Genomic DNA, 27,768 nt, shown 5'->3' on the forward strand with positions numbered 1-27,768 from the left:
ATCTTATGGAATGATATATCAGTAGTCTCGTAGATAATTTGTGGTGGTTGTTAATAACGCACAATTCTGTTACTTTGATAGTGTGTTCTGCAATACTCCATAACCGCGTAAAATTATCTGGCATCAAGTTAAAAACAATGAACGATACATAACTTGTTACTAAATTTCAACTGTATGTAAATCCTTTTTGCTCTATTCGTAACTTGGTTACATTGAATCTCATTTTTCTTTAGCGTTCGCACATAACTGGACATTGGTACTATTGCATTCCAAGTTACTTGCTTATTAGTTGTGATAGTAATTTATTGACGAAAGCAAGGTGCGTAGCGGGAATCGGGATATACTGATTAACCTACCTAGTCTTTGTATAACTCATAACTGGTTTCTAAACCCACTTCTCATTTCGGACTAGCTTAAGCGTGCAAATTCCGAATTCTAGAGTCATTATCCATTGATAGCCATCCTGGTTGCCGCTATACGTTCTTACTAGTAATTTATTACTAATCATGTTTCCTTTACTGGATAACTTTTTGATTCAAAGGCCAGTCAAAACACCAATGCAATTATACATCTTATCTAAAAGCTCAAATATGAAACTTTGCATTTAGTAAGAGATTAAGAGTATAGAAAACATATTTGGTAAATGGTACAATACTGTTACAATAGCATTTACTGGCAAAAATTTCAAAATACATATTTACAGAGAGTTACTTTGTACTGTATAAGATAGTATACTGTTGATCAGTCTTTATCATCTTCATCATTTTCCTTTCCTTTATCTAGTTAGCGCAGGCAACAATTCCAGTTTCACGGTCACGGAACAAAAACTTCGGTTGGTAACCGGTATACACAGCCACACAGCACTGTACAGGCAGTACAAAAATTCACACTTAATGCCCAGTAGATATTCTCCTCCTCCCCACTTAAAACCACACTTCCCTCCAAGCAGATATGCAGATACATCTTCAATTTACCAGGCTCGTTAAGCATGAAACAATCGATAACCGGGCTCTAAAAAGAACTCCCCAGTTGTGATTTATGGGCAGCAGTTAAACAAAACACACACAAATTCCAAAAACGTCACATTAGGTTAAAGTTTACCAATAGATTACGACCAGACAGCAAGCGATGACATTAAAGCAGCTCCCATGAAAAGAGCGACATAAGACACAACCTGGAGTCTTGTGTTTGATCTCATTTTCTTACTCATGAAATCAGCTGCTATTAGGTCAACCAAGGACATATAGACTAGGATCCCTGCTGATATAGAGTCGAGAATTCCCTCAACTATGAGGGCTCTTGGGCTAGCTGGGTTGTAAAAGGAGGCAAGGCCGATACCTGCAGCAATGCCTGCAGGAGTTGTAAGCGCGAAGAAACAGGCCATGATAATGGTGGACTTATCCTTGAATTGGGCTTGAGCAATACAACCTCCAAGGGCAAAGCCCTCGAAGAATTGATGGAAGGATAATGCAGCAACCAATGGTTTTATTGTGCAAGGGCTGTGTGACACTCCTAAGGATAATCCAATGAGGACCGAGTGTGAAACAATTCCAAGCTCTAAAACCTGCATACACAAGAATATAATATAAGCAAAATATTTATTTTAAGAAAAAGAAAAGTGCATATAAAGCAGGGGAAACAATAAACAAGCTCTTCATACTTCCATCAATGTAAAAAGGTATTATTTAGCATTAATGAGCTTCCAAATGCTCCAACATATTAGCTACAAAAATACGGTTCCTGTATCTAAGCGGCATTGCTTCCTGGCTTGGGGCGGTTTAGCTCTTCAAACACTTCATGAGGCAGAGCAAAGGACCAGAACTTACACTATGCTAAATCCACTTTCTTTTATCTAAAATAGCTGAAACCACTCACTATAAAAAAGATCAGTGCTTTTGAAACAGTCCTCAGCATCTATAACAAAAACTCGTGTATGACATTCGATTAGATACTAATTTCAGTATCTTTCAACTCTAACTTACTTAAAATCCCTGGTCATTGAGAATTGCTTAAAGATGAAAGGCAAAAAGTAATACTAGTAATAAAAACCATTTCGACAAGACGCCAGATACGTTCCCCCCTTTTCCCTTTTGTTCCATACCCTTAAAAATACATTGGTCCAAGATTCTACAACTGATTAATGGAGAATCAATAATTGTTCAAGTAGACTTTCTATCTTTTCCTACTGTTTCTTACTCAACGAACCATATGCTCAGAAAGAAAAAGCTCGTCCGCTAATTTAGTCTTTAGCAATAGAATCTTATTTTTTAATAAAGCTCAAAAAGGACCATCTAACAGTATATGCCACAAGATTTGGCTTAGTTGCTTTGAGTAAAAAAACACCTCTTGATTTTTTATTTATTATTTATTTTTTTATTTATTTTTTTGGTTTTTACGAAACCTCTTTGATTCAAAGAACTTACTTAAACAAACTTTAGAGAACAAAAAATAAATAGAAATATTTTTTAAGAAAAAAACCAAAAATATCAAGGGAATTGCCCAACTTAAACTTTTTTAGGCAAACTTATTTGAGGCATCCTAAAATATCTTCAAAGTTCTAACTAGTTGAATACCCCAGTACAAATTTAGAGGTTAGTTTGTTTTATGAGAGCTAAAGAAATCATCAAAATTTATAACTTATTACAAATAAAAAAGGAGTGTATATTCTAATAATTTATAAGTAAAAAATGAAAACTATTATCTAATAAGTCAATTACAGTGTATCCATTGTCCTAAATGAGTTCTTTTATCAGTGAAATACACTCGGTCTCTTTGAAATAGTCACTTGCACTCGCTAAAATAGTAAAATCCCAATTTAAAATAGATATGAAGGGTTCATGATCGACTGTGAGTCTGTGACCATTACTCAAATCGTAGGTGACTTTTTCTATTAGAAGAAAGGAGGGCCAAGAAAATTGCTAAGTTGCTAATGCTCTACTATACAAACGTGACGTGATTGTATTTTGTAATAGCCCTACTAGATTTACTTTTGCTATCAACCATTGAATATTTCTACACACCAAAGAAAAGACTACTTGCTTAAAGAAAACACTAAAACGAATCTTAACTAATCAATCCATAATGGTCGTCACCTCGAGACATCATATACTCCATAGAAAGATAAATAAATAAAAACAGCCGTACGATGGCTTTTTAGATGACAAACTAAAATTCAAACAAAAATTGTGAAGTAATGCAAGGGACCAGTGAGACACCTGCCTTGTACGTGCACACCATAGAAGTAATTTGATAGCTAATGGAAAATGCACACCATACATGTATATATGTCATTTGAAGCTAACAAGTTGCAAATTGGTGTACAAGATAAGATAAGCAAATACTATCATTTCCATACATTAACCCCTAAACCAATGAATAAGTTGAGACCTTTTCAATTTTCATACCAACTTATTTAATTAAATATAAGCAAATACTACCACTTCCATACATAAACCCTCAAAACCAATGAATGTGTCGAGACTGTTTCATACTAATTTATTTAATTCTAGTTAAACGTTACTCTCACAACGTCATAATTGTGAGACTACTTCATACAAGACTTTAGCAAAGCCGAATATTAAAAGAAAGCATTAAATGTACCTGAGAAATGACCACATGGCGGGCATTACTATCTCCACCAAAGCTATGAGAATGTCCATGTCCATGACCATCATCATACACTTCAACAACATGTCCATCAACCCCATTACCATCATGACCATGTTCATGAGCATGAATCCCCACAATGCTCCCTCCTCCACTACTCACCACCATCCTATCAGCCGGTAAAACCCCGGCAGCCGAAACCGAGTCAAGTGACCCATCAAGCCCCAACCCATCCCCTTTCCTCTTCATTCTCTCTGCTCTCCTCTCATACACCTGTGTCCCAACAAAATCCACCAGCAATGTCACCAATGCTGCCATCATTGCAATAAAACCCGAAAACGGAAAATCCGACCACGGGTGAGTTGGTAAACATGAGTTAGTAAGATTTTGACCAGCATCAGGCAGCATGTGTACAAACCCAGTAGCAAGTATAACACCCGCAGCAAATGCCTTTGCTGCTATGAATAGATTCCCATCAGTAGCAAGAAAACTCTTTCTCCGGCCGAGCAACGGAATCGTAATCCCCGTTGCTCCGGCCACCAAAATAGACCCAATTGCCACCAGTTTAAGTGTCAATGCGGCCGTGTCGTCGCGACACATCGAATCAGACAATTTACAGGTGGTATTAGACATTGATTCTTGAAATTGCCTCAAAAGGGTACCTAAATTTGGTAAAAACACAATGCCAAGATTGTTATATTCCAATAATTTCCTCACTTAGTTAGCCAGAAAACAGAGTGTTGTTCTTGTTCTTTTATCAAAATGGCGATAAAATAGAGTTCTCATTGTTCAATCATTTATTGTTATGGGGATTTTCGCTTGTCGAGGAGTTCAAGTTGGAATTAAATTCGCAGATAAATGGTCCCATAACTCTGAAATTGATGTTACGGAGTACTATATAAGACAGAAAAAAGAACATTGATTTTTATAAAGAGGGAAAAAGATCCAAGAAAATCAACTTTGTTTAGGGGTGCAAAAATATTTGTTTCCCCCCTAAGAAAATCCCATCAAATCTCGGTTGGACCAAAATTGACAGTGTAATTCGAACTAGTAATGTAGACACGACATACTTAATGACAGGTGACGTTGAAGGATGACATACCAAAATACTAAAATAGTTACATGTATTTTAACGGATTAACAACAAAATAAGGACGGTTTAAAATTTTGAAATACTCATCAAACAATTACAAATAGTGTAATTTGAAGTAATAGCATATATGCATATGTAAACAACTAAATGACGACCCCAACAAGGTAACATTCAAACAAAAGATGAAATACGAGTACTTGTAACTTGAACTAGTAACGTAACAGTTAAATCGAAACGAGTCTAAAATAGTAAGTATACCTGACAACACATTAAAGTTTTCCCTGATGGGGTTGAGGCTGAGTATTGGGAACAAGAAATCCTGTTTGAGAAATTAAAACCCATTAAAATTGAAATCAAAACTCAACTCAATTTTTTTAATTATTTTTGAGAGAAAAAGAAAAGAAAAGAAAAACAAACAAACCTGGAAGAAGGAAGACATGGGAAGAAATACAAGTGATAAAAAGGGTTTTATATAAAAAGGGTATATTTTTTTTTAAGGACACGATTCTCGAATTACGGGAAAATTTTTGCGTAATTCAATTCGCAATTTGTTGGAAAGAATGATAGATAGTTAGAGAGAGAAAACCCCTTTTCTACTTTCTCTCTCTAGGAATTTTTGGATTAACAGGGGATGATGATAATAAAGAGGTGAACAAGAAATGTGGATTAACAATGTCGACATTTATCAAGAACATGGTTTTTCATTTCAGAATTGTTCAACCAATAAAGGTGACTTTTTGGGGAGAGAATGTGTTAAGAATGTCGACATTTTTTCCTCATTTTTTTGGGTAATTATTTTCTCTCTCTTCTTTAATTAATTAATTAATTAATTGCAAGTATTAAGTTGAAGTTATTTTTAAAGATTTAATTTTTATTTTTTTGTAATTTGTTGTGTGACGTGTTTTGGCGGCAAGCTGGGTATTGCGACTGTTTGCAAGGTGTTTGATGAAACGCCTCACTGAATTTATTAAGTATTGATTTTTAAATAGTAACTGCAGTATTCTTTTGGGTTTTCGTATGTTATGTTTTCTCTTGTCCCTTTTATGTTTCGTTAATTCTTGCAATCTTGCTCAATTTACTTGTAATTTATTAAAAATTGGTTCTTGATTATCCTACTTATATAAAATGTTGTTGATGTTTAAGAATTAGTGCCAAAATTGGTTGATTTAGGCAATTTATTTGCCAAATTGCAATTATAAAATCGTCGAGTTTTGATTGTGAATATTGTGTGATTCGTATACATAGTGGTTGTGAATTAGAGAAAAACGAACCAATTTACCTTGTAAAGTTGGATATGAAATGATGGTGATTTTAGTTTCTGGGATTTTTGTAAAGTGTGATGTAAATTGGAGATCCAAATTTTCAAGTAATGTCTTTGATGGGAATGACGTCTTTGCTTTTGCTTGCTTGCCTTGGCAATAGTCAGCATCATGCCATTAAGTAATGAGTAGCATAAGAAGGTCAATTGCAATTATTGTGTGAAAATTGTTAGTAAAGGTTCAAAGTTGCGAGTAATTTGGACCGGAGGTAGTACTTGACTACTTCTATACAGATTAAAACAATAGTTAGCTCGAGTCTGGAGAAGTAAAACACTGTAGAGGACTCCAAAAGATGTATATAGAGAATGAGAGTAAATTTGGAAGGCTGCCACTCTATTAAGAAGCCAAACCTATTGATTGTTCTTTTAGATATTGCCTACTGCAATGTGTTTTAAGGTATAGGTAGTGACAGTAACTGTATTATTTTACCTGCTAATTGGCCTTTTCCTGGGTAAAAGGCCCGGCCTTTGCAGCAGGATTATTTGCTCTAGTTGATTGGTGATTATCCGTAAGGTTTGTGTTGTGGCAGAATTGTTATTGTTGTGTTGCACGTTTGGTCTGTACAAGAATTGATCTGTGCTTGAGACCTTGTGGGGTATTAGTTGTGTTGTTGTGTATGTTTAGGGGATTGCAAGGGAGTCTTGGCCGGTAAGGGTTGTGTTAGTCTGTGTGTTGTGTGCGAATAGTGTAGGTGTTGTAGTCACAGGGCTGTTTTAGTATGGTGTGATGCTACAAGAGTACAAGAAGTTTTCTTGGGTGTGACTGCAGTTTGGGCAGCAAGTGCAGAGGTTACAGGGGACAGAAGACTGAAATGGGTGTGTTGGGTGAAAAAGTGGCTGCTGGTTGTTGGTTAACATGAGTGTTGGGGCTCTTTGGGTTGCCTAGTTTGTGAGGCTGTGTGTAGCATGCTGAATTGATTTTAAGTTTCCTTTGCTGCACTTTTGCTTCCTCTTGTTTTTTTTTTTTTTTTTATGCTAGTCAGTGAGTTGCACAATTACAAGAGTAGTTTAGATGTGTTAGAATTGTTGTCTAAACAAGTAGTCTTATAAGCGAGTTTCTTTAGCGTCTGTCGTATAAATATTTTACTTAGTCTAGTGATTTTCTTATTGAATTATTAGCATTGTATTACTGAGTGTTTTAAAATGATAAATTTTATTAATACTTTCTATTTACTATTAGAGCAATTAATCATGCTTACTAAGTGGTTAAGTTGATTATATGAATTTATGTGGATCGTAAAATCCCAGAATATAGATCGTGAGATTTAAGAGTCTAACTATAACTTCTAAAACGATGTTACAGAAATAGTCTAACTGTTGATTGTAACTTCTTGGAATGTATGAATTTATGTTGATCCATTATAACTTCTCAAACATTGTTACAGAAATAGTTCAACTGTCTAAAGGCTTCAAGAGTCTGGTTTTGTGGTCTGTTATCTTGCTTTTTAGATTGTTAGGAAGGATTGATCTTTCGTTTTGTTGTGCCATGTTTTGTGTATCTTAAAAGCTCGCTGTCAAATATTTCTCATCTGTGTCATTTTCTTTTGTTTCAATAAATATAAATAAGAATAGCACAAGAAGCAAAGGGAATAACAGATGAGTAGTGCCAGTGAATGACTTGATTGACTACTCTATCTAGCATTTCCAATTGTCTTATTCTTTTTGTTATTGATGTAACAGAAACTAACTTAATGCTGCTTTCACTTTTAGGTAGTCATATGGAATTGAAAAAACTCGTGATTTTTGCTTCGAAAAACCAAAGAACCCAAGATTTCTAGATGCGATGAACACTACAAGTTTTATTTCGCCACATAATCAAATCCCACTATAAAAACAGGGAAGCTGAAATTTTAGTGAAGATGCTGAAAATGGCCTTAGGAATCAGGTCTTTCTGTTGTTGAATCACACTGTCAGAACATTCTTGAAGCTGATATTGCTCTCTTTGCTTCTCCTAAGCAATTACTCTGTGTTTGGTATGTCATGTCTTCTCTTTTCCCTTTTATATTCTATTATTTCTTGCAATTTTACCAAATATTCTACTAGTGTTCTATTACAAATTAGGTTCTTGATTATTCTACCAATATAATTTCATGAAGATATGTTTTGCACAATTTCTATCTTCTGAGTATGTACTACTCCATTGCTTTCCGGGTATATTATGTGAAATAGCAGTCATTTGAAAAATGACTACCATTTTTTTTTTTTTTTTGAGGGAACTACCATATTATTTTAATGATATATAATATGATCGGTTTATTTTTCACGTTATAAAATGGCCACAATTAGTCTAATAATATCTACAATGTAAATATAAATTTTGAAAATTTTAATCCAACATAAAATAAATATTTTTTGAGTAACTATAAAATAAGAATAAAATTTACATAAATAAAACTAAAAATTTGATAAATTTAAAAAAAATATTGATAATAATATTTAATACCATTAATAAAGTAATATAATTAATTACTTGGAAAAAATATGTCAATTATGAAATATATAATCATTAAAACATTATGATAGTCATATTTCAAACGACTACTTAAAAAATTTTATATGTGAAAAAATTATTATGTTTAAAAATTAGTTCCAAAATTGGTTGAGTTGTGAAATTTTTTGCTAAATTGCAATCATATATTGGTCAACATTAATTAAATTTCAAGTTTTGATTGTGAATATTGTGAACTTAGTAGTTGCCAGTTAGAGAACCCATATTTACCTTTTAAAGTTGAATATGAACTATCATAAATTTAATTTCTGGGATTTTGTAATATGTGATGTGATTTGGAAAAAAAAATTGGCTGCAGACTTCCAAATTCTCCAGTTATTTTCTGAAGTTCATCCTCTTAGTATGTTGCCACATTATATACTTTAGTATGCAACTTAGCAACCTGTTTACTTCCTGCTTTGGCCCATATGCTGGTGATGTGAACAAAGAGGTGTTCCTGTAATTGGATTGCACACTCTTACACAACTCTTACACCTTAGTATATGTCTGTCAGTGGACTTAGCACGGAATTCTATATGAGCTATGAACGCCCCATCATAAATGTCTATAATGCATTTTACAGGATTAACATTGTGATTTAATCCTGCAATATGTGTTTAGAATCTACTTAGAAAAGTAACAACTGGTATGTGCTATATGACTATTTTTATGGGCAACTTATTGCCTTTTGTATGACTTCAGTTTGGTTCTGCGGTTCTGCCTGACTTCGATTTTATGCTGCCTGAGCTCTTCACAGATTTTTTTATCAAAGTTTGTTCTTGGTTATATTATATTCTCATGTGCCTCGATTTTGATACAAGAATGCAATGATGAGAAGTTGAGTGACTTGCACAAGGCAATGTCGCTGACAGCTTTAAAAATCCACCCACATTTTTAAGGCAAGCTCTTCTTTCCTCTTCTTCCCATTATCAGATGTACAGTTGCTTGTGTCTTGTTGAATCCCGCTTCCACTGTCGAGCATGTAAAGTCTGCATGATTGCCTTGGTAATTGGTTATTCTGGTTTTCTGTATATTTGCATCCTGTCTAGGCTTTTGTGATTCTTTATAGGCACCTGTTAAGGCTGTAATGCTAGTACTTCAAAACACCTCTAAATTTTTCCTCTGCCAATGTTTGCCTTTGGAATTTTCAGTTATGGGTATCATTCGTAACCCAGGAATGCTCATTTTTTCCCCTCGTCTTAAAATTCTCTGAAAAGCTGACTTTACTTCATGTGTATCCCTATTCTTGCATTAGCTGATCTGTCTGGTCATTTTGGTGAATGTTTATTTGTTATTGAAACTTTTAACTATTCTTCTCATCTCACATGTGTCGTCTTGAGAGTTCTTTCCTCACCCAGTATTAGCTCTCTGAAGCAGATGTTGAAGGAAAATTGTAATCGAGATGGCTTAAAATAAATACATGGTTTGTTTTAGGGACAGAGGGAGTGAATTATACAAGGTATGAAGTATGTAGTAATTGTTGTCATGATTTTTGAACAAGGGATGTGAATTTTTTTTTATAGAAGGATAGAAACAATACAATATCTATAGTTATATGATTCAAATTTGTGTGATGCATAATATTGGACTGTAAAAGGAAATATAACTGAAGCCATATACTGTACATTTTCCTCCCTTTTGTGTATATGATGAAAGTGAATTGTATAGACTTCTGCCTCTGAATATGTTTAATTTTTCTAACAGAAAGTGTCATTACAAAATGTTTGAACAATTTATTCTGACCCTTTAAGAGCTGTGTGGTTACAGGTTGGTCATCAGGCTGAATTCAAAGACAGCCAGTTGTCACGGGTCATCTCCCACACCAAGGAGGGACGTCAAGAGGGTCACTAGGCAGCAAGGCAACAATCGGGGCTAGGGGGCTTGCCTTGGTGCTCAGCTAAGCACTTCCCCCTAAAGAGCTTTATTTAGCACCTTGCTTAAAATACTAGTGAACACCCACTTGACAGTAACACAATAATGGGCCATTTGGACGAGCAAGTGGGCTCTAAATGGGCTCAAATTTGGGGGTCCACCGTATTTTGGGCCAAGGAAGACGATGGTGGTGTCGGTTTTCCGAGACGAGGTCCCGAAATACAAGTTTGTGCAGCAGGTAGCCCGGAAAACGCGAGAAGCTTCTAGAAGGTTCCGGAGCTATCTACGGGGTTCTTTTGGAGGAGTATTCTAGAAGGGATGTCTCTAGAATATTCAAGGTTCATCTAGTGCATCTTAGAAGTCTCTAGGGTCTTCTATGTATGTACATTTTGTATGTAAAGTTCTAGAATGTTCTAGGTTAGTCCTTAGCATTCTAGGAAGGAAGCTTGTAGAAAACCTCCATGTATGTATTTCCTAAGGAGGTGGGAACACTCTAGATCCTTGTAGTCTAGAACCCTCCATTTGAGGAGGTTAGGAACGTTCTAGATATAGGTTGTAAGTAGGGAGGAGCACTATAAATAGGCTCCAAGGCATCATTTGTACATTTAAGTTGAGAGCAATACAAAAAGTCTTTCTTAAGCACTTGTGTTCTCTTGCAACTCAATCCTTTCCTTCCAACACTTAGAGAGTGTGAGGAAAACTAAGGCACGAGGGTGCCAAGTGAGTGATCGGGCATACCAGCAAGGGTGATAGCTTGGGTGCTCAATTGTCTACGACACTTAGTCGTAAATTCGGACTAAGGCACTAAGGGTGAGTGCTTAGTTCAACCAAAGGGGACTTGTTAGCACAAAGGGATCGTGCTAGCAAACTTATACTAGCAGCACAAGGAGTTGTGCTACGTGGGCACAAGGAGTTAGTGCCAAGGGACAAAGCCTAACTCGTCTTACGACGGACTGTAAGCTGGTGGCGCACGGTGCGTGACTAGGGCAAAGTAGTCGGCACGTGACACAGTGCTTCGTTTTGGAGAGGGATGGTGAAACTTTGGAAGACTTCTCGTATAAGAAATGCGTGTTTGGTGCACTGAAGCTTATGGCTCCTTGGAGGGCAAAACTCTGTCAAACCTGATGGTCCAACAATGGTTGTCTGATGTTTGAACAGATGGTGTTCTTTCACCCTTCTTCCCCCAAAAGGATCGGAAAAAAGATAATGAAGGAAAAAAAAAACCTATTTCTGTGGTTTTCTGGAATATTTGAGTTTTCAGACCTGAATGACACAGCAAGGTATCTGAGCAACAATTTAAGCTTTTAGAACTATATATATTGTACTAGTACAATTTTTTTGCCGAATTGAACTGTGATGCAGCAGACCACCTGTTGCGTTATGTTGTGTTTGTGAAATATGATAGGGTTAGTCCTTCCTCTATGCTTCTTTTTTGCAGCTTCATCTTCATCTATTTTGCTGCGATTTTGTAAAGGCAAAAAAGATCTTAGTGGAAGCAGCAAAGAGAAGCTGGGAAAGCTTATATTATAGTTTCTGACTTTCTTCATGTAATCTGTAAAACTGTATTTCGCAGTGCAAACATTTTCCTTTCATCCATTTCAATTCTTTGTTACTTCATATTCATATTTTAACTTAACTAAGCTAATCAAGCTTGATATGGCAGTGATAGTCATTATTAATGTGTAATACTAATACTAGTACTCTGTTACGGCGGCTACAGATTATCTCTTGCGTTACTAAAATTGAACGATGCACGACTATGTATAAAGAATTAATTATAGACTTTATTTCTAATAGAGTAACCGACACCACATGCATCTAAGTGGCTTCGCGAATGTGCAAATGTACTTACATGTATATATGTCACACTTTCAGAAACAAAGTGGATGACTAACTTGAATACTGTAGTAGTTAAACCACTTTATCATTGCTCACATGTAAGACAACCAGAGTAGTTTGCCTGTTGATAACATTAAGATCTTGATTAATGGATAAAGCTAAAACGACCTTATTATGCAACTTGTTATGCTTAGTATGAATATTATATAGTCATTTCTTTATACTTTAAGCGGATAAAAACAATATCTAGTTTGCTAATAGGATTAAGAGTAGCATTTAATAAAATGTTAAAAGGGCAAGTGTCATAAAATAATTAGAACACTAATTAAAATTAAAAAATGCTTTTAGCTTAACCAAAAGACATAATATTGCCTTTTTCCCTACCCCTTTGCCTCCTATCCGTCTCTTTTGTCACCATTTCAAGTTTTCAGGTGCAAAAAATCTTCTGCTTTTTGGAATAATATCTAAGTCAAAAAATTAGGATGATAAATATAAACCTCTTATTTAAACTAGATTTGGATAATTTGGCACTATACTAGATTAATTAGTGATTATTTGAGGTATTTGATTTTACTTGTTTTTACTAGATTAGCCTAGAGTGTTAAAGTGTTAAGTAGGGATGCAAATTTTTCTTGTTTAACTTGGATTAAGATGGAGATTTTTATTGATGGGATTAATATGAAAATGAAATACGTTACATCAAGTACAAATTATTTTGAAATAAGTCTAAGGTTAATGATGTTCGCAACACCTAGATGTAAAATTACACCCTGGCCTCCTACGTTCTTATCTTACGGCGCTTCTTGCTCTCTCTGTGTAAGATCAGAAACGTGAGATGGAATGGAAATTAAGACAATAGACTAGTCTCAACTTGTAGTATAATTTGGGACATGAATGACATGATCTCAATTCATGCATATAATTTAGAAACGTTTTTTTAGCAACCTAATTGGACTGAGGTTAAGAATTTACAAGGCCACATATGCTCCTTAAGATCATTGTCCCAATATGTTTTGGTTTATTTCTGGGGCAGGCCTTTTAATTAAACTAAAGTCCATTTCCATCATTTTCATACTCTGTACTCTTATGAAGAGCATGTTGATTGGTCAATAATTCCCATGTATTGCATGCAGTATAATATTGGGCGGCTTAATAATACTATATATGTATGTCTACGAGCCGAGCCGAGCCGAGCCGATGTTGACCTATTTGGGTTAATAGATGAGTTGGAGCCGAGCTCAACCGACATTTCAGTATGCTTAATGCTTGTTCAAGTTTGGCAAAAGTTAAATATTGTTTGAGCTTGTCTCGCTAATAGCTTATTTAAATTCAAATTTAAACAAGTTGGAATTTTAATAAAATTATAACTTGTACAAAGTAATATTTTAAGGTGATAAATATCTATTCATAGGTTTTTTTTTTTTTTGACATAATTAGTGGTGTTTCGGATGAAAACAATCGAATCTCGGAAGATCCTTTTATCTTGAGGGAACTTGGTCTCGGTCCGAACGACGCAGGAGCCGAGGGTTTCCTGCACAACAAATACACGTAAACTAGCCTCGGGGGGGACGCCGAGGAAGGCCCCTCCGATGCTTAAGTCAGTATATTAGAGAGAGAAAGCTGTGCAAGAGTTTAGTTGCTTGAGGCTTTATTGTCTTACCAAGAATTGACCAAATTGTTGGCTTTTATACCTTGGCTAATGAAGGAGGCGGATTGGGCCCGGAAGTCAGTTGGGCTGGGCCAAGCTGATTGGGCCGTTGACTGACCTTGACATGGCTTTGAGGATGTTGATTTTTGACTTCAGCACATTTGGAGAGTTGAACCTTAACCTTGGGCTTTTAATTGGATCATTCAGTGACCAGGCCCAATTGGACTAAATTGGACCCAAACAACTTGCCCCCCAGACCCGATTTGGAAGGATGACGGGTCGGGTTTGATTTAATCAGAAAAGGAGGGAAGTGAATGATTTGTTAATCCAAAAATGTGAATTTAAACCGTAATTAACCCATGATTAATGAGATAACAACAGTTAATGTGGATAATTGCGGAAGTTGGACGGGTAGTGGGCGACTTAACTGCAAGGTCGTGTGTTTAACGGTTACTTAGTGGGGTGCTTGAGAGAAATTGAAACGCAGACTCCTTGAATTCCCATTTCTGGAGATATAAATAGAGGCGCGTCTTCTCTCCCCACTCATTCATCAACACAAACCCAGAATTCTCAAGAACGCTCAAGAGCCCGCATCAAAACTTCGCAAATTCCCCGAGCATTAAGCTTAGAAGCTGAGACTTGTCACTACCAATTCGTAAATCGGCGGCTTTTGCTTCAGATCGAGGTAAATTCCTTTGATTTTATTTCATCTTTCTTCGACTTTGCACTCTTTCCCCTTTTTCGACTTTTTCCTTCGAAATTCGTCAATGGTGAGGGGAGTTAGAGGTGGAGCCCGTGCTCCAAGAAGAGCAAGGCTAATCCCCGATCCCAGGGACAGGATTGGGACCTGGAATGGACGAAGGACAGAGTCTGACCCTGCTGAAGGGGTTAGGGCGACTCCCATTTCTTCGGCTCCTCCTCAGAGGGCTGAGGGGGTGAGCGCTTCAGGACGGGATGATGAAGTTCCCGCTGTCCTTTGGGATATCCTCCCAGGGTTTTCAGAGTGGGAGGATGCCGAAGTAGCTTCGGCCATGATAAAGAACCGCCCCTACTCATGGTGGGTAGAGAACGCCGATCAATATCGATTTGCCGAGCAAATTGAGTTGCACTACGGCATTTTTGAAGCTGATGGATATTGGTGCCGAATGCCCTCAGCATCCGATAGAATCCATCGTCCACCCCCGGGGTATGTGGGGGTGTACACGAGACAGCTTCAGTATGGGCTGAGGTTCCCTTTGGACGTTTTCGTCCGAGACTTGCTGATCCATTACAACATTTCCCTGTGCCAGCTGACCCCCACCAGCATCCGAAGGGTAATGACGTACTTATGGGTCTGCAAATTCTTCAGGTACGTGCCGAACCTGCATTGCTTCAAAAGGCTCCATCGGCTAGTGCCAAACATTCAAAGTGGGCACGGATGCCATGGCTCTGGGTGGTATCGGATTGAGTCTCGGCCCCCGTTCCTAACCATGTGGCCGAACGACTCTTCAGACAAGGACTGGAGAGGTCAATGGATTTGGGTTAGGGCACCCACGGAGCCGAGCCACCCTTACGTTTTCAGCGCTCCCCGGTATCTTGCCGAGCCGGATCCTGATATGGGAAGTTTAGGTCCTCCCGAAGATAGCGGGCCAGACCCGAACCTTAATCAGCAGAACATCTTCGGCAAGCTGCCGAACCGGGGAGGCAGCGGCCGAATGCAGCATATCCCGGAGACTTGGCTCCCCGATACGCACTATGTTTTCCAAGAGAATATGCTGGCAGCTGTCGGCCTCAGCCGAAAGTTTAGGGATGGTAATCTTCTTCGGCTGGGGCCGAGGCCTTTTAATTATCTCTTTTCTTCTTTCATTTTGCTTTCTTGTGATGTGCCGAACTAACTGAATTGACTTCTCCCCTTTTCTTTTTCAGAACGGGACGAGACCAACGTCGGCATTGATTACGCTCGCCTTGGCGTCAACCGAGAACGAGTCGTAACTGATCGGGCTCCCCCTATCACTGAACCAAGGCGCCGAGAGGTTCACCTGGACTCTTCCCACTTCCAAATTGAGGCTGTTGCTCTGTATCAGAGGCAGAAGCCTTGGTGGAAGAAGAGGGATCCCTTGTTTCAGCTGCTGGAAGAAGAAGCTGAAGCTGCCCGTACAGCCGAAGAGGTTGCACGGGTTATTGAAGCTTGTGAAGGTGGAGAAGGGTCCTCCAGAGTTGCTGAAGAAGCTGCGGCTAGGGCAGCTGAAGAAGACGAGGCTTTGCTGAAGACCTCGGTGAGCCTTTAGACTTAACTTTGTCTTTCTTCTTTTTTTTTTTTTTACTCACACTCTTCTTCCCCCCTGTCTGTTACAGTCTGAAGAGAGTAACAGACACAGAGAAGGCAAAGCTCCTGTTCGTCCCGAAGATCAAATACAAGAGTCTTCAGACTCAGATATGGACGAGCAGCCGCTTCAGAAGAGGCGCCGAAGAATGGCCATCATCGGCCCGCATGACTTTCAGCGGAGGCCGATGACCATCGGCGTTGAAATAAGGGAACCCGAGGAAGGCAATGGATCGCCGAGGGTTCCCCGGCCACCGCCTCAATCACCCCCAAGGGCCTCTCCGCCACCCCCCGAGATGGAGGTGGATCAGAGAACTCCCAAACCTAAGGGAGAGGTTCTGGAAGAAGCTCGAGAGAGTGCCGCCGAGGACAAGGATGGAGACGCCGTGATGCCCAGTGCTGAGGGTTTCACGGCGGACATTGCCAGAGAGGTTGGGGCCTTCGTCCTCACACCTGAAGAAGAAGAGGTCACAATAATTGACTCTTCTGAGAAGGAGGAGGACGTTGAGCCACCCAAAGCTAAAGAGGCTCCATCGTCATCCTTCCCTTCCTTCCAGACGCTGCAGTCTGGAGAAATGGGTTTCTCGGCCCCCCGAATTCCAGTCCCAGACCACATCTGGGACCTCATATGGGGTCAGAACCGAGAAGGTGCTGCAGCCTACTTCGGCGATTTTGCTGGCCTGTCCGAAGTAGATAGGGCAAGGATTTGGTCGCTGAAGGCCACTGCTGGGATGGGCGAATCCAGCAGATCAGTTCCTGACCCTGCCAGGTCCAACCAACTGCTGATGATGCAGGTAATTCTCCTTGCCTTGATTTCTTTCTGAACTCAACCTTTCAGCTATTATTTTTTACTTTTTTAACTTGTGCCCCCGTTTTCAGTTCGTGCACAATCAGACTCTCACTGTAGAGCTGATTGATACCCTACAAGATAGGGTAGACGCTGCTGTGCACGAAAGGAAGGTGGCTGAAGAGGAAGTTAAGCTTGCTAAGCTGAAGCAAGCAGCAGCTGAAGAGAAGCAGCAGGAGGTTGAGGAGTACGGTAAAAAAGCTGCCGAAGCTCTGAAAACCTTCTGCGATGCTATGGAGATGGAGGTTTTTCCCCCACTGATGGAAGGGGAAAAATTCCTCCAGGAGCATATGGGAGTGGACGTCTCCAAATTCAAGGCTGCTATTGAGAGCCGAATTCAAGAAGGAACTGCTGCACAAGCTGAAGTGCAGCAGCGTCTAGAGGCTCTTGAAGCCAGCCGAATGGCTGCTGAAGAGTTGCTCTTGGCCAAAGACGTCCAACTCTCAGAGGCTGCTGCTGCTGCTGAAGCTCAAAGAGCTAAATTCCAAGAGGCTGAGGATCAACTGCTGATCCAGAAAGTTGAAGTGGCCCAAGCTCAGACAAAGGCTTTCCAAATTCAGCAAGAGCTGAATGAGCTGAAGGGGTCCTCCTCCAAAGTCGCTGAACAGCTGAAGAAATCCAAGGAGGACTTGGAGGAGACCCAGAAGAAGCTGGCTGATGCTGAGGCTTTACTCAAAGTCCGTGTTTACACCCAAGAGGAATATGAGATGGGTTTCAGAAACGGATTCCGAGTATGCCGAAGACTCTGCCTTCATGCTGAGCCGAAGCTGGACTGGTCTAAATGTGCTGAGTGGGTCCAGAATCCCGAAGACCCTCACATGAAGTATGCAACTCCAGCTGAAGCTGAAATTCTTAAGGCTGAGGAAGCCGAAGAGGAAGCTGAAAGACTGGAGTTGGAAGCTGAGCAGAGGGAAAGGGAGGCTCGGCAAAGTGCAAAGCCCGCCTCTTCTGCTGCTGGGGCTGAGGCCACCATGGGACTCAACGCTGATCAGTCTGATCCTCCGGCTGAAGCATAGGAACTCGGGCAGTCGTCTTCAGAATCTTGCGGTTCATCATGCGCTCAACTTTAGACTTGCCGCTTTCTGAATTTTTGCCTTTTGTTTTTTTTTTGCTTCAGCTTGCCTTATCGTACAACAGCTTATTATATTTTTATTTTGCCTGTACGTATTTCGGCAGCTGTTACTTTCCGCTTGTGGGCGGCTGCCGACTGTTTTTGTAATTCAACATTTTTATTTCAAAGAAGTTCACTTTCTCAGCTTTCTTGTGTATTTTTTTTTTTTTCTTCGCTTTACCAGTCTTCGCACTTTACTGCTTTCTTTGAATGATCTTTCAAATATTTGCTAAGTGCAGAACTTCGGCTAGCGAGAATCATTTCTGCTGAGACTTCTTTTTGCCGTTTGTACTCGGATGTTTTCAACTTGTGAAAAAACTGACATAAGTATCAAACTTCGGCTGAGCTGAAGGGTATTAGATCAGTTGTGCCATTTCTCTATTTCCCTCTGCCCCCCCAGAAATCTGAAGATGAGGTCTTCTGAATTCTGGAATGGCTGATAATTTTTCTCGGCTAAGCCGAGGATCTTTGAACACTTTGCTTTATTTTCTACATCTGTTTTTAAAGTACTGATTTCCCACCTGAGAGTTTTCACTCTAGAGATGGTACTCTTGTGACACTTTCTTCAATTCATCCAAGGGAACAACTATCCGAAACACCATGCCGGGGCAGCAGTTTATCTGAAGTACGAGGCATCATCATGCAATACTTCAGAGTTGCAACTACCACCCGGAACTGATTCATCCGAAGTACAAGGCATCACTATGCAATACTTCGGGGCTTTATCAGTTCCTATTTTTTAGGCTATGTTTCGGATAAGTCTATGGCCTTTTTGCCCAAAGGAACATATTCTCCGAAGTTCAAGGCATCACTATGCAATACTTCGGGCTTGTATCCTTTTTTGGCAGGTTTTACGGCTTGCCGAGGTACAAGGCATCATTATGCAATACCCCGGACAGCGCCGAATGAAACCTTGAATTTTTGAAAAACCGTAGAAAGCATAAAGACTAGATTGTACTATCCGAAGGATTTACACATAGTATTTTTTTGAGCACATCGGCATTCCAATGGTTTTTCAGCTCGGTGCCATCCATTTGTTTGAGTCTGAAGGTACCGGGCTGAAGCTCTTGATAAATTTCATAAGGCCCCTCCCAAGATGCTGAGAGTTTGCCATGAATGCGACTTTTTTGAACAGCTGCAGCATTCCTCAAAACTAAATCCCCAACTCTGAGAGGTCGTTGATAGACTCTTCGGTTGTAGGACTTGCTCATTCTGAGCTTGTGTGCAGCCATCCTTTCTCGGGCTAGATCTCTAATCTCGTCAAGGAAGTCGAGGGACTCTTTCATGAGCTGCTCATTTTCCTCGGCTGAGAAGAGATTCACTCGTAGGCTTTCTGAGCCCACTTCCACTGGAAGCACTGCTTCGGATCCATACACCAGCTGAAAAGGTGAATGCCCCGTTGCCTCCTTCTCGGTTGTCCGGAGTGACCAGAGGGTTCCCGGAAGTTCCTCTACCCACTTGGACTTTTGATCCTCTACTCTTTTTCTGAAAGCGTTAAGGATCTGTTTATTCGCGGCTTCGGCTTGGCCATTACTCTGAGGGTGGCAAACCGCGGAGTAAGCCAATTTTATCCCGAATTGATCAGTGTATCGGCGCAAGGGCAGGTTGTCAAACTGTCTGCCGTGGTCGAACACAAAAACTTTTGGGATGCCGAACCGAGTTATTATGTTCTGCCAGATGAACTGTCTGACAGTTTGCTCAGATATGCTTGAAGCAGCTTCCGCTTCAATCCATTTGCTGAAATAGTCGATTCCGACTATCAGCCACTTTCTTTTGTATGGGGCCTCGGGAAAGGGTCCCAGAATATCCAACCCCCATTGTGCAAATGGAAGAGGATTAAGAATTGGCTGGAGATCTAGGCATGGCCGATGGATTACCGGTGCAAATTTTTGGCATTTCTCGCATTTTCTGACCATGTTCTTTGCATCCGAGATCATTGTAGGCCAAAAATACCCTGCCCTGAGAGCTTTGTGGGCTAAGGATCTCCCTCCTATGTGGTTTCCGCAGATGCCGAGGTGAATCTCTCGGAGAATATAGTCGGCATCCGTTGGACCCACGCATTTCAATAATGGAGCGGAGAAGGATTTTCTGAGGAGTTGGCCGCCGAAGACGAGGAATCGTGAACTGATCCGCTTTATCTTGGAGGCCGAATTCCTATCCTCGGGGAGCTCGTCCCTGAGTTTATAAGCCAGGATGTCATCCATCCAGCTCGGCTCGAGTGCAGCGCAGCAGATTGATATTGCTTCGGCTACACTCTTTTCTCGGCGCACCTCCACATAGACAGAACGGCTTAACTCAGTCAGAGTTGAGCTTGCAAGTTTGGAGAGTGCGTCCGCTTGAGCATTTTGACCCCTTGGGATCAGCTCTACTTCGAAAGATCTCAGCTTCGCAATTGTCGATTTGATCCTTGTGAGGTAAGCTGCCATTGAAGGCTCTTTAGCCTCATACTCCCCCCGGATCTGATTGGCGACCAGCTGAGAATCTGTCTTGAGGTAGACATGCTCGGCTTCCAACGATATGCACAGGTCTAAGCCAGCAATGGCTGCTTCATATTCGGCCTCGTTGTTAGAGGCTTTGAATGAAAATTTTAGTGCATACTCGAAGGTTTTGCCTTCGGGAGAGGTAATGACGACCCCTGCCCCCGAACCGTTCACGGTGGAGGACCCATCCGTGAAGACGGTCCAGATTTTCCTCCTTGCATCCAGAGTCTCCTGATAGGAGCACTCGGCCAAGAAGTCTGCCAAGGCTTGCGCCTTGATGGCTGTTCTCGGCTGATAACCGATACTGAACTCGGTGAGCTCGAAAGCCCACTTTGCTAGTCTACCGGATTTTTCAACCTTGCCGAGGACTTTCTCTAACGGCTGATCAGTTAGAACCGCTATTTGATGAGAATCAAAGTAGGGTCGCAACTTCCGAGCAGCCACCACCACTGCATAAGCCACTTTTTCTAACAATGGGTAGCGCGTCTCGGCATCCGTCAGGGTGTGGCTGACGAAATAGATCGGCTGTTGAACTTTTTCTTCTTCCCTTAGCAGCACCGCGCTTACCGTGGCTGGACTGACCGCCACGTATAAGTATAGGATGTCTCCTACGACTGGCCTTGCCAGTGTTGGGAGTTGAGCCAGGTGTTCACGGAGCTGCTGAAAGGCTGACTTTTGTTCGTCTCCCCATTCAATGCCTTTTGAATTTTGGAGCTTCAGCGCCTTGAAGAAAGGGAGCCCTTTGTCTGAGGCTCGTGAGATGAACCTGGACAAGGCAGCCATTCTCCCGGCTAGACGCTGAATATCCCTTTTTGTCTTCGGCTCGGGGAGGTCTAAAGCAGCTTGTACTTTGGCGGGGTTTGCATCAATCCCCCTCTTGCTGACCATGAAGCCGAGGAACTTGCCTGACTTCACGCCGAAGACACATTTCTTCGGATTCAGCTTCATTTTGTATTTTCTGAGGGTGGCTAAGGTTTCGGCTAGGTCCGTGACATGATCTTTTTCTTTTATGCTTTTGACGATTGAGTCGTCAACATAAACCTCCATGTTTCGGCCTTTTTGCTCGGCGAAAACCTGATCAACCAACCTCTGATATGTTGCCCCCGCATTTTTCAATCCGAAGGGCATCATTCTGTAATTGTACAACCCGGAACTTGTTATAAACGCTGTTTTAGCTCGGTCCTCGGGGTGCATGAAGATCTGATGGTATCCCGAGAATGCGTCCATGAAACTGAGCAGAGCATGCCCGCTTGTCGAGTCGACCAGTTGGTCGATCCTCGGCAGCGGATAGGAGTCCTTGGGACATGCCCTATTCAGGTCCGTGAAGTCAACGCACATCCTCCAGTTACCATTTGCCTTCTGAACCATTACAACATTGGCCAGCCACTCCGGATACTGACAGGGTTCAATGAACCCAGCATCTAGGAGCTTATCGACCTCAGCTGCGATGTTCTGGTTCTTTTCGGCGGAGTAGTTCCGCTTTTTCTGCTTAATGGGTCGACTGGAGGGGTCGACATTAAGCCTATGGGAGACGAAGTCCGGATCAATCCCGGGCATTTCTGCGGCTGAGAAGGCGAACACGTCTCCACTGGCCCGTAGGAGTTGGACGAGTGCCGCACGGGTGTTTGGCTCCAGTGACGACCCGATGCTAACACATCTGTTCGGATCTCCTACGGTCAGTTCTATTGACTCGGTCAGGTCATCCGTTTCCATGCTCTTAGAGTTGGATTCCTCGAATTCCGGCCTGCTATCAATATTAGCAGACTTTCCAGACCGCGGCTGGCCATCAGAGTCGTTCGGCCCTGAGGCGGAGTCAGCCTTTTGGCCCCCATCAGATTTCTCGTTGTCTGGGGCTTCATTAGCCGAAACGTCTGAGCCTCTCGGCTTTTTGGCGTTTCGGTCCCGGTGCTTTTCCTCCCCATCGCCACGGTCGCCTCGGCGAGACGTGGATGGCTTGAGGTGATTGCATCGGCGGGCTTCTTTTTGACTGCCCTTTATTTTCTCGGAGCGTCCCTCGTCTGAAACGTATATCATGATTTGATGATACGTGGAGACGACTCCTTGAATGCCGTGAATGAGGGGTCTCCCCATGATCACGTTGTATGCAGATGGAGCATCTACGACCAAAAATTCGGCCATGATATTCCTAGCTGCTCGGCCTTCGCCGATGGTGACAGGAAGTGTAATCTTCCCGTCAGGATACGATGAAGAGCCGTTGAATCCAGACACCGGGTAGGGTGCGGGGGCCAGGTGCTCGGCTCCCATCCTCAGCTGGTCGAACGCTCCTCGGAAGAGGATGTTCGCCCCGCTACCGCCGTCGACGAGGGTCCGCCAGACGTTGCGGTTGGCGATGCCCAGAATGATTACTAGTGGGTCATCGTGGGGGTATACCACCCCCTCACAGTCTTCGGCTGTGAACAGGATGTTCGGCGCCGGTGACTGGGACTGCCGAAGCTCAGCCTGATGAATCTGATGGGTTAGACCCCTCAGTTGGCGTTTGGCTGTGCCTCGCGAGATTCCCCCGGAAATAACTAGGATGTCGAGGGACTCCTTGCCCTGAGGTCCCTTATCCTTCTTCCGAGCGAAGTTGAGGTCCTGCCGAGAATCTTTTTCAGCTTTTTTCTCCTCGCGCCTGTCCGCGAGGTATTGGCTCAGGTACCCCTTGCGGGCCAGATCCTCAATCTGGTCCTTCAGCTGGACGCAGTCCTCGGTGCGATGTCCGGGTGAGTCATGGAACTCGCACCACTGGTCCTTTCCCCTCGTCTGATGCCAGGGAGGCAACGGACGAGGTTTTTTGAATCTCCCCTCGTCCTTCGTCGTGCTGAAAATCTTAGCACGGGGAAGGGAGAGTGGAGTGTATGAATCGTACCTTCCCGTGTAGGGAAAGTGTCTTTCCTTCTTCGGCTCGGCAGCAGAGGACGGTTCTGAGGCCTTAGCCTTCCCTTTCCTCTGCGCCGAGACTTCGGGCTGCTGCCCTTTCGGCTTGTCAATTCTCGGACGAGACTGAGACCTGGATCTGTTCCACTCCTCGGCTCGGATGAACCTATCCGATGCTTCCAAGGCTTCTTTCCTTCTTCGGCTCGGCAGCAGAGGACGGTTCTGAGGCCTTAGCCTTCCCTTTCCTCTGCGCCGAGACTTCGGGCTGCTGCCCTTTCGGCTTCTCAATTCTCGGACGAGACTGAGACCTGGATCTGTTCCACTCCTCGGCTCGGATGAACCTATCCGATGCTTCCAAGGCTTCCTCCAGGGTCTGCGGGGGATGCATGACCATGAAGTCCAGGAACTTTCCAGCTTGGAGGCCGTTCCGTAGCGCGAACACGGCCAGGCCTTGATCCAGGCTTGTGATTCCGGATGACTCGTTGCTGAAGCGAGTCAGATAGTCGCGGAGGCTCTCGTCCTCCGCCTGCTGCAGACTCATTAGCTCTGCAGTGGTCTTCTCTCGGCGGTTGGCCGTAGAGAATTTGCTCTTGAACTTGTTGGAGAGGTCGTTCCAACCGGTTATGGAGCCTTCCTTGAGCCCTTTGGTGATCCAGGACTGGGCAACACCTTTGAGGGTCGTAGGAAAGTATTTACACCAGGTAGCCTCAGACCTCGGGTTCAGATACATGTGCCCCTCGTAAGAGGCAATGTGATCCTTAGGATCTGAGGTACCATCGTAAGTAATATGTGCCGGGATTTTGACCGTTGGCACATGCTCTTCCAGAATCCACTTCTGGAAGGGCGAGTTCGATGGAACCATGACCGCCTTCCCCTTGTACCCGGCCTCAGGGACCTCGCTCCCTCCTCTCTCAGAGGTGGAAGTGGTTTTCGTCCCCGGCTGAGACAAGGTTGGGTGGGGTCCGGTATCCTCTGGGAAGGTGAGGCGGCTATGCACACTCACCTCCCTCGAACCCAAGCGTTCGTGAACGCTTTGGCGGGCGAATTCCGGGTCCTTGGAGGGCCCCATGGAATTCTGAGCTTCAGAGTGGTCAGAGGGTTGAGGGTTCCTCCTCCTCTCCTTACTGGAGTTTCGGGTGTCCCCTCGCCACCTCTGGCCGAGTTGTCTATGTGGTGGAACTTGTCCACCATCATCCTGACCGATCCTCCTTTTCAGGTTTCTCGGCTGGTGATCATCAGGCATCTGGATTGGAGCCCCTTGAGCTTTAAGGAACTCCATGCAGATGGCCACTGCTCTGGCCACTTCCTCGGTGGAGGGTCCGGAGGGAGGAGTCTCCCGCGGATGTGACCTGGATTGCACGCTATGGCGCGGCGGGGAGTTCCTCGCTCCTGAGCCACTCGGTCTCGGGGATGGCCCCGGCTGCCGAGTGTGGTGCGAGGTGTTCTCCTCCTGGAGGCTAGGACCTCTTGAGGCTTCCCTTTCCGGAGAAATGGGGGCCTCCGATTCGGAAGAGGCTTGCACCGGGGAGGGATAAACCGGCTGGCGTTCCCTCACCGTAATCCGGCCTCCTCCCTTCTTAGCCTTCTTGGAACTCTTTCCACTCTTAGTCATGGCGACTGCCGGAGTGTTTGATGACTGACGCGAAATTTAGTAGCGTTCCCCACAGACGGCGCCAAATTGTTTCGGATGAAAACAATCGAATCTCGGAAGATCCTTTTATCTTGAGGGAACTTGGTCTCGGTCCGAACGACGCAGGAGCCGAGGGTTTCCTGCACAACAAATACACGTAAACTAGCCTCGGGGGGGACGCCGAGGAAGGCCCCTCCGATGCTTAAGTCAGTATATTAGAGAGAGAAAGCTGTGCAAGAGTTTAGTTGCTTGAGGCTTTATTGTCTTACCAAGAATTGACCAAATTGTTGGCTTTTATACCTTGGCTAATGAAGGAGGCGGATTGGGCCCGGAAGTCAGTTGGGCTGGGCCAAGCTGATTGGGCCGTTGACTGACCTTGACATGGCTTTGAGGATGTTGATTTTTGACTTCAGCACATTTGGAGAGTTGAACCTTAACCTTGGGCTTTTAATTGGATCATTCAGTGACCAGGCCCAATTGGACTAAATTGGACCCAAACAAGTGGTAAGTTAAGAATATAATTAATTGAATCAAACCATTTTTTTTGGTAAGTATGTCTCAAATTAAATTAGATGAGGGCAAAGTTTGTCTTCTGTCATAGTAATGAGATGGTCCTTTCACTGCTTGCAAAATGGCACATGTTGTAGCCACTAAATAATTGATAATTGGGTGCTGCATTCATGCATGCTCAGGCAGCTTAGTGTCCCACTCCAACACTTAACCCATTGGAATCTTAAAGAATTGACATGAAACACGGAATCATGGAGCTGATTCCAATCGGCACCATTTTATCTCTAGGGTTTGATCTTTAATATTTCCCTCCCTTCTGGTAAGAAGAAGGGTCCCATTCGAGGGGATGAGATCAGGGAAATCCCTCAAATGAGTTCCATGAAATTTAATTCTTAGTCCTTAAGATTTGCAAGGTAGAAGCGATGTCAATACTCCATCACCTCAGATTGCTATCTTTATTTTGTTTTATGCACACAATACACCATTTATATTTATATATTATACGTATAATTATCATTTTATAAATTTAAATTGATTAGCTTTATAAATAATGAGAGATTAGGGTGAATAATATCTTGTAAAGAGTGTTATTTTACCTATAAAAATCATTTTTTTGGAGGGGGGATATATCTCAAGGTAATTCCATTCGTTTTTTAGTTATTGAACCATATATCGGCGCGTGTAACTCTCGTACATAGAGGTGTCAATTCGAATAACTAGGTCGAATTCAGTTGGGTCAGACTTAGTTCGGGTTGAGTAATGGTAAATCATTGTGCCCATATTGATTGAAATTTGAGGCATTCACTTTTGGGTTAAGTTGATTTGGGTCTAGTTTAAGTTTGAGTTATGCTAAAGCTAAATCATTGTGCTTGTACAAATTTAAATTTAAACGTGGTTACTTCCAAATTGATCGAATTAAGTCGAATCAGGTTAATTTTTCACACATCCTCGATTGATATAATTTTAGATTCAAATCTAATCTAATCTAATATATATAAATAAAGTAGGCATTTTTGGAGAGCATTGGGAGCGCCACATAAGAAAAGGTATATTTTCGATCAATCAAAAATTAGATTTTTATTTTATTTTAGAATTAAAAAAATCACTCGCCACCTAAACAAAAGTGACGAATGAAATTTTAAATTTTTGCCACTTAGGTAAAAACGACGAATAGTAATTTATTAGGATTTTAATTATTTAAGAACACTAAATTTTATCATTTTTATTTGTTACAAAACTAAAAATTATCTTTAGATATTAGGATTTATATTATTTAAAAAAATAAAAATTATATTTTGATTTTTAAAAAATATAAACTATCATTTGATGTTAATGGTTTTATGTAAATATATGATGATATGATACTTTCATACAAAATTTTAAAACTTATAATGCAAGAAAAAAATTAAGAGATCACCACAAAAATATTTATATACAAAATGTATATAAAAATTCGTGCATTGCATGCCACATAAGCAAAAGTAATATTTCGACCAATGAAAAATTAGATTTATAATTAATTTAGAATTTTAATATTCAGCCGCCATTTAAGAAAAATTTAACAAATGAAATTTGAGAATTGAAAACAAAAAATAGTAATATTTAAATTATGAAAAAAACAAAAATTATCTTTTATATTATCTTTTACATTAGAATTTATATTATTTTAACAAATGATTAGAAATTAAAAAATATATTTTGATTTAATGATTTTATCTAACTATCCGATGAATGAGATAATATTTATTTCAATTTATATATTCAAGTTCTATATACGTAAAATTTGAATAAGAATAATATAAAACTTAACAAAATATTTTACCTTAAATTAATGTTAAAATAATAGAATAGAAAATAAAAAAAAAATATATTAAGAAATTACAAAAAAAAATATACAAAATAAAATATTTAAAAAACCATGCATCGCACGGGTTTACATCTAGTTTGAGAATTGAAATTATACAAATGAAATTTGAGAATTGAAAATAAAAAATAGTAATTTAAGATTTAAATTATAAAAAAAAAACAAAATTATATTTTATATTATCTTTTACATTAGGATTTATATTATTTTTACAAATAATTAGAAATTAAAAAACCGTGCATCGCACGGGCTTACAATCTCGATTCTCAATCAAATAATAAAG

The 27,768-nt window shown here is 41.3% G+C and overlaps 1 protein-coding gene and 1 long non-coding RNA gene across 2 annotated transcripts; one reads left to right on the forward strand and one right to left on the reverse strand.

Moving 5' to 3' along the window:
• Positions 1-575: 575 nt before the first annotated feature.
• LOC110702511 (zinc transporter 4, chloroplastic-like) lies at positions 576-5,346 on the reverse strand. Its single transcript, XM_021880232.1, has 4 exons — positions 5,121-5,346; positions 4,958-5,018; positions 3,601-4,268; positions 576-1,564 (listed from the first exon to the last, which is right to left on the reverse strand). Exons 1-4 carry the CDS (start codon positions 5,136-5,138, stop codon positions 1,109-1,111), a joined length of 1,203 nt encoding a protein of 400 aa, XP_021735924.1. The 5' UTR covers positions 5,139-5,346; the 3' UTR covers positions 576-1,108.
• An 8-nt stretch (positions 5,347-5,354) lies between these two features.
• On the forward strand, positions 5,355-12,016 carry LOC110702512. Its single transcript, XR_002507470.1, has 3 exons — positions 5,355-5,487; positions 7,728-7,990; positions 9,327-12,016. It is a non-coding gene; the product is annotated as an uncharacterized LOC110702512 (long non-coding RNA).
• Positions 12,017-27,768: the final 15,752 nt, after the last annotated feature.

The sequence above is a fragment of the Chenopodium quinoa genome, unplaced genomic scaffold (assembly GCF_001683475.1).
Source record: "Chenopodium quinoa cultivar QQ74 unplaced genomic scaffold, ASM168347v1, whole genome shotgun sequence".
Taxonomy (NCBI): Eukaryota; Viridiplantae; Streptophyta; class Magnoliopsida; order Caryophyllales; family Amaranthaceae; genus Chenopodium; species Chenopodium quinoa.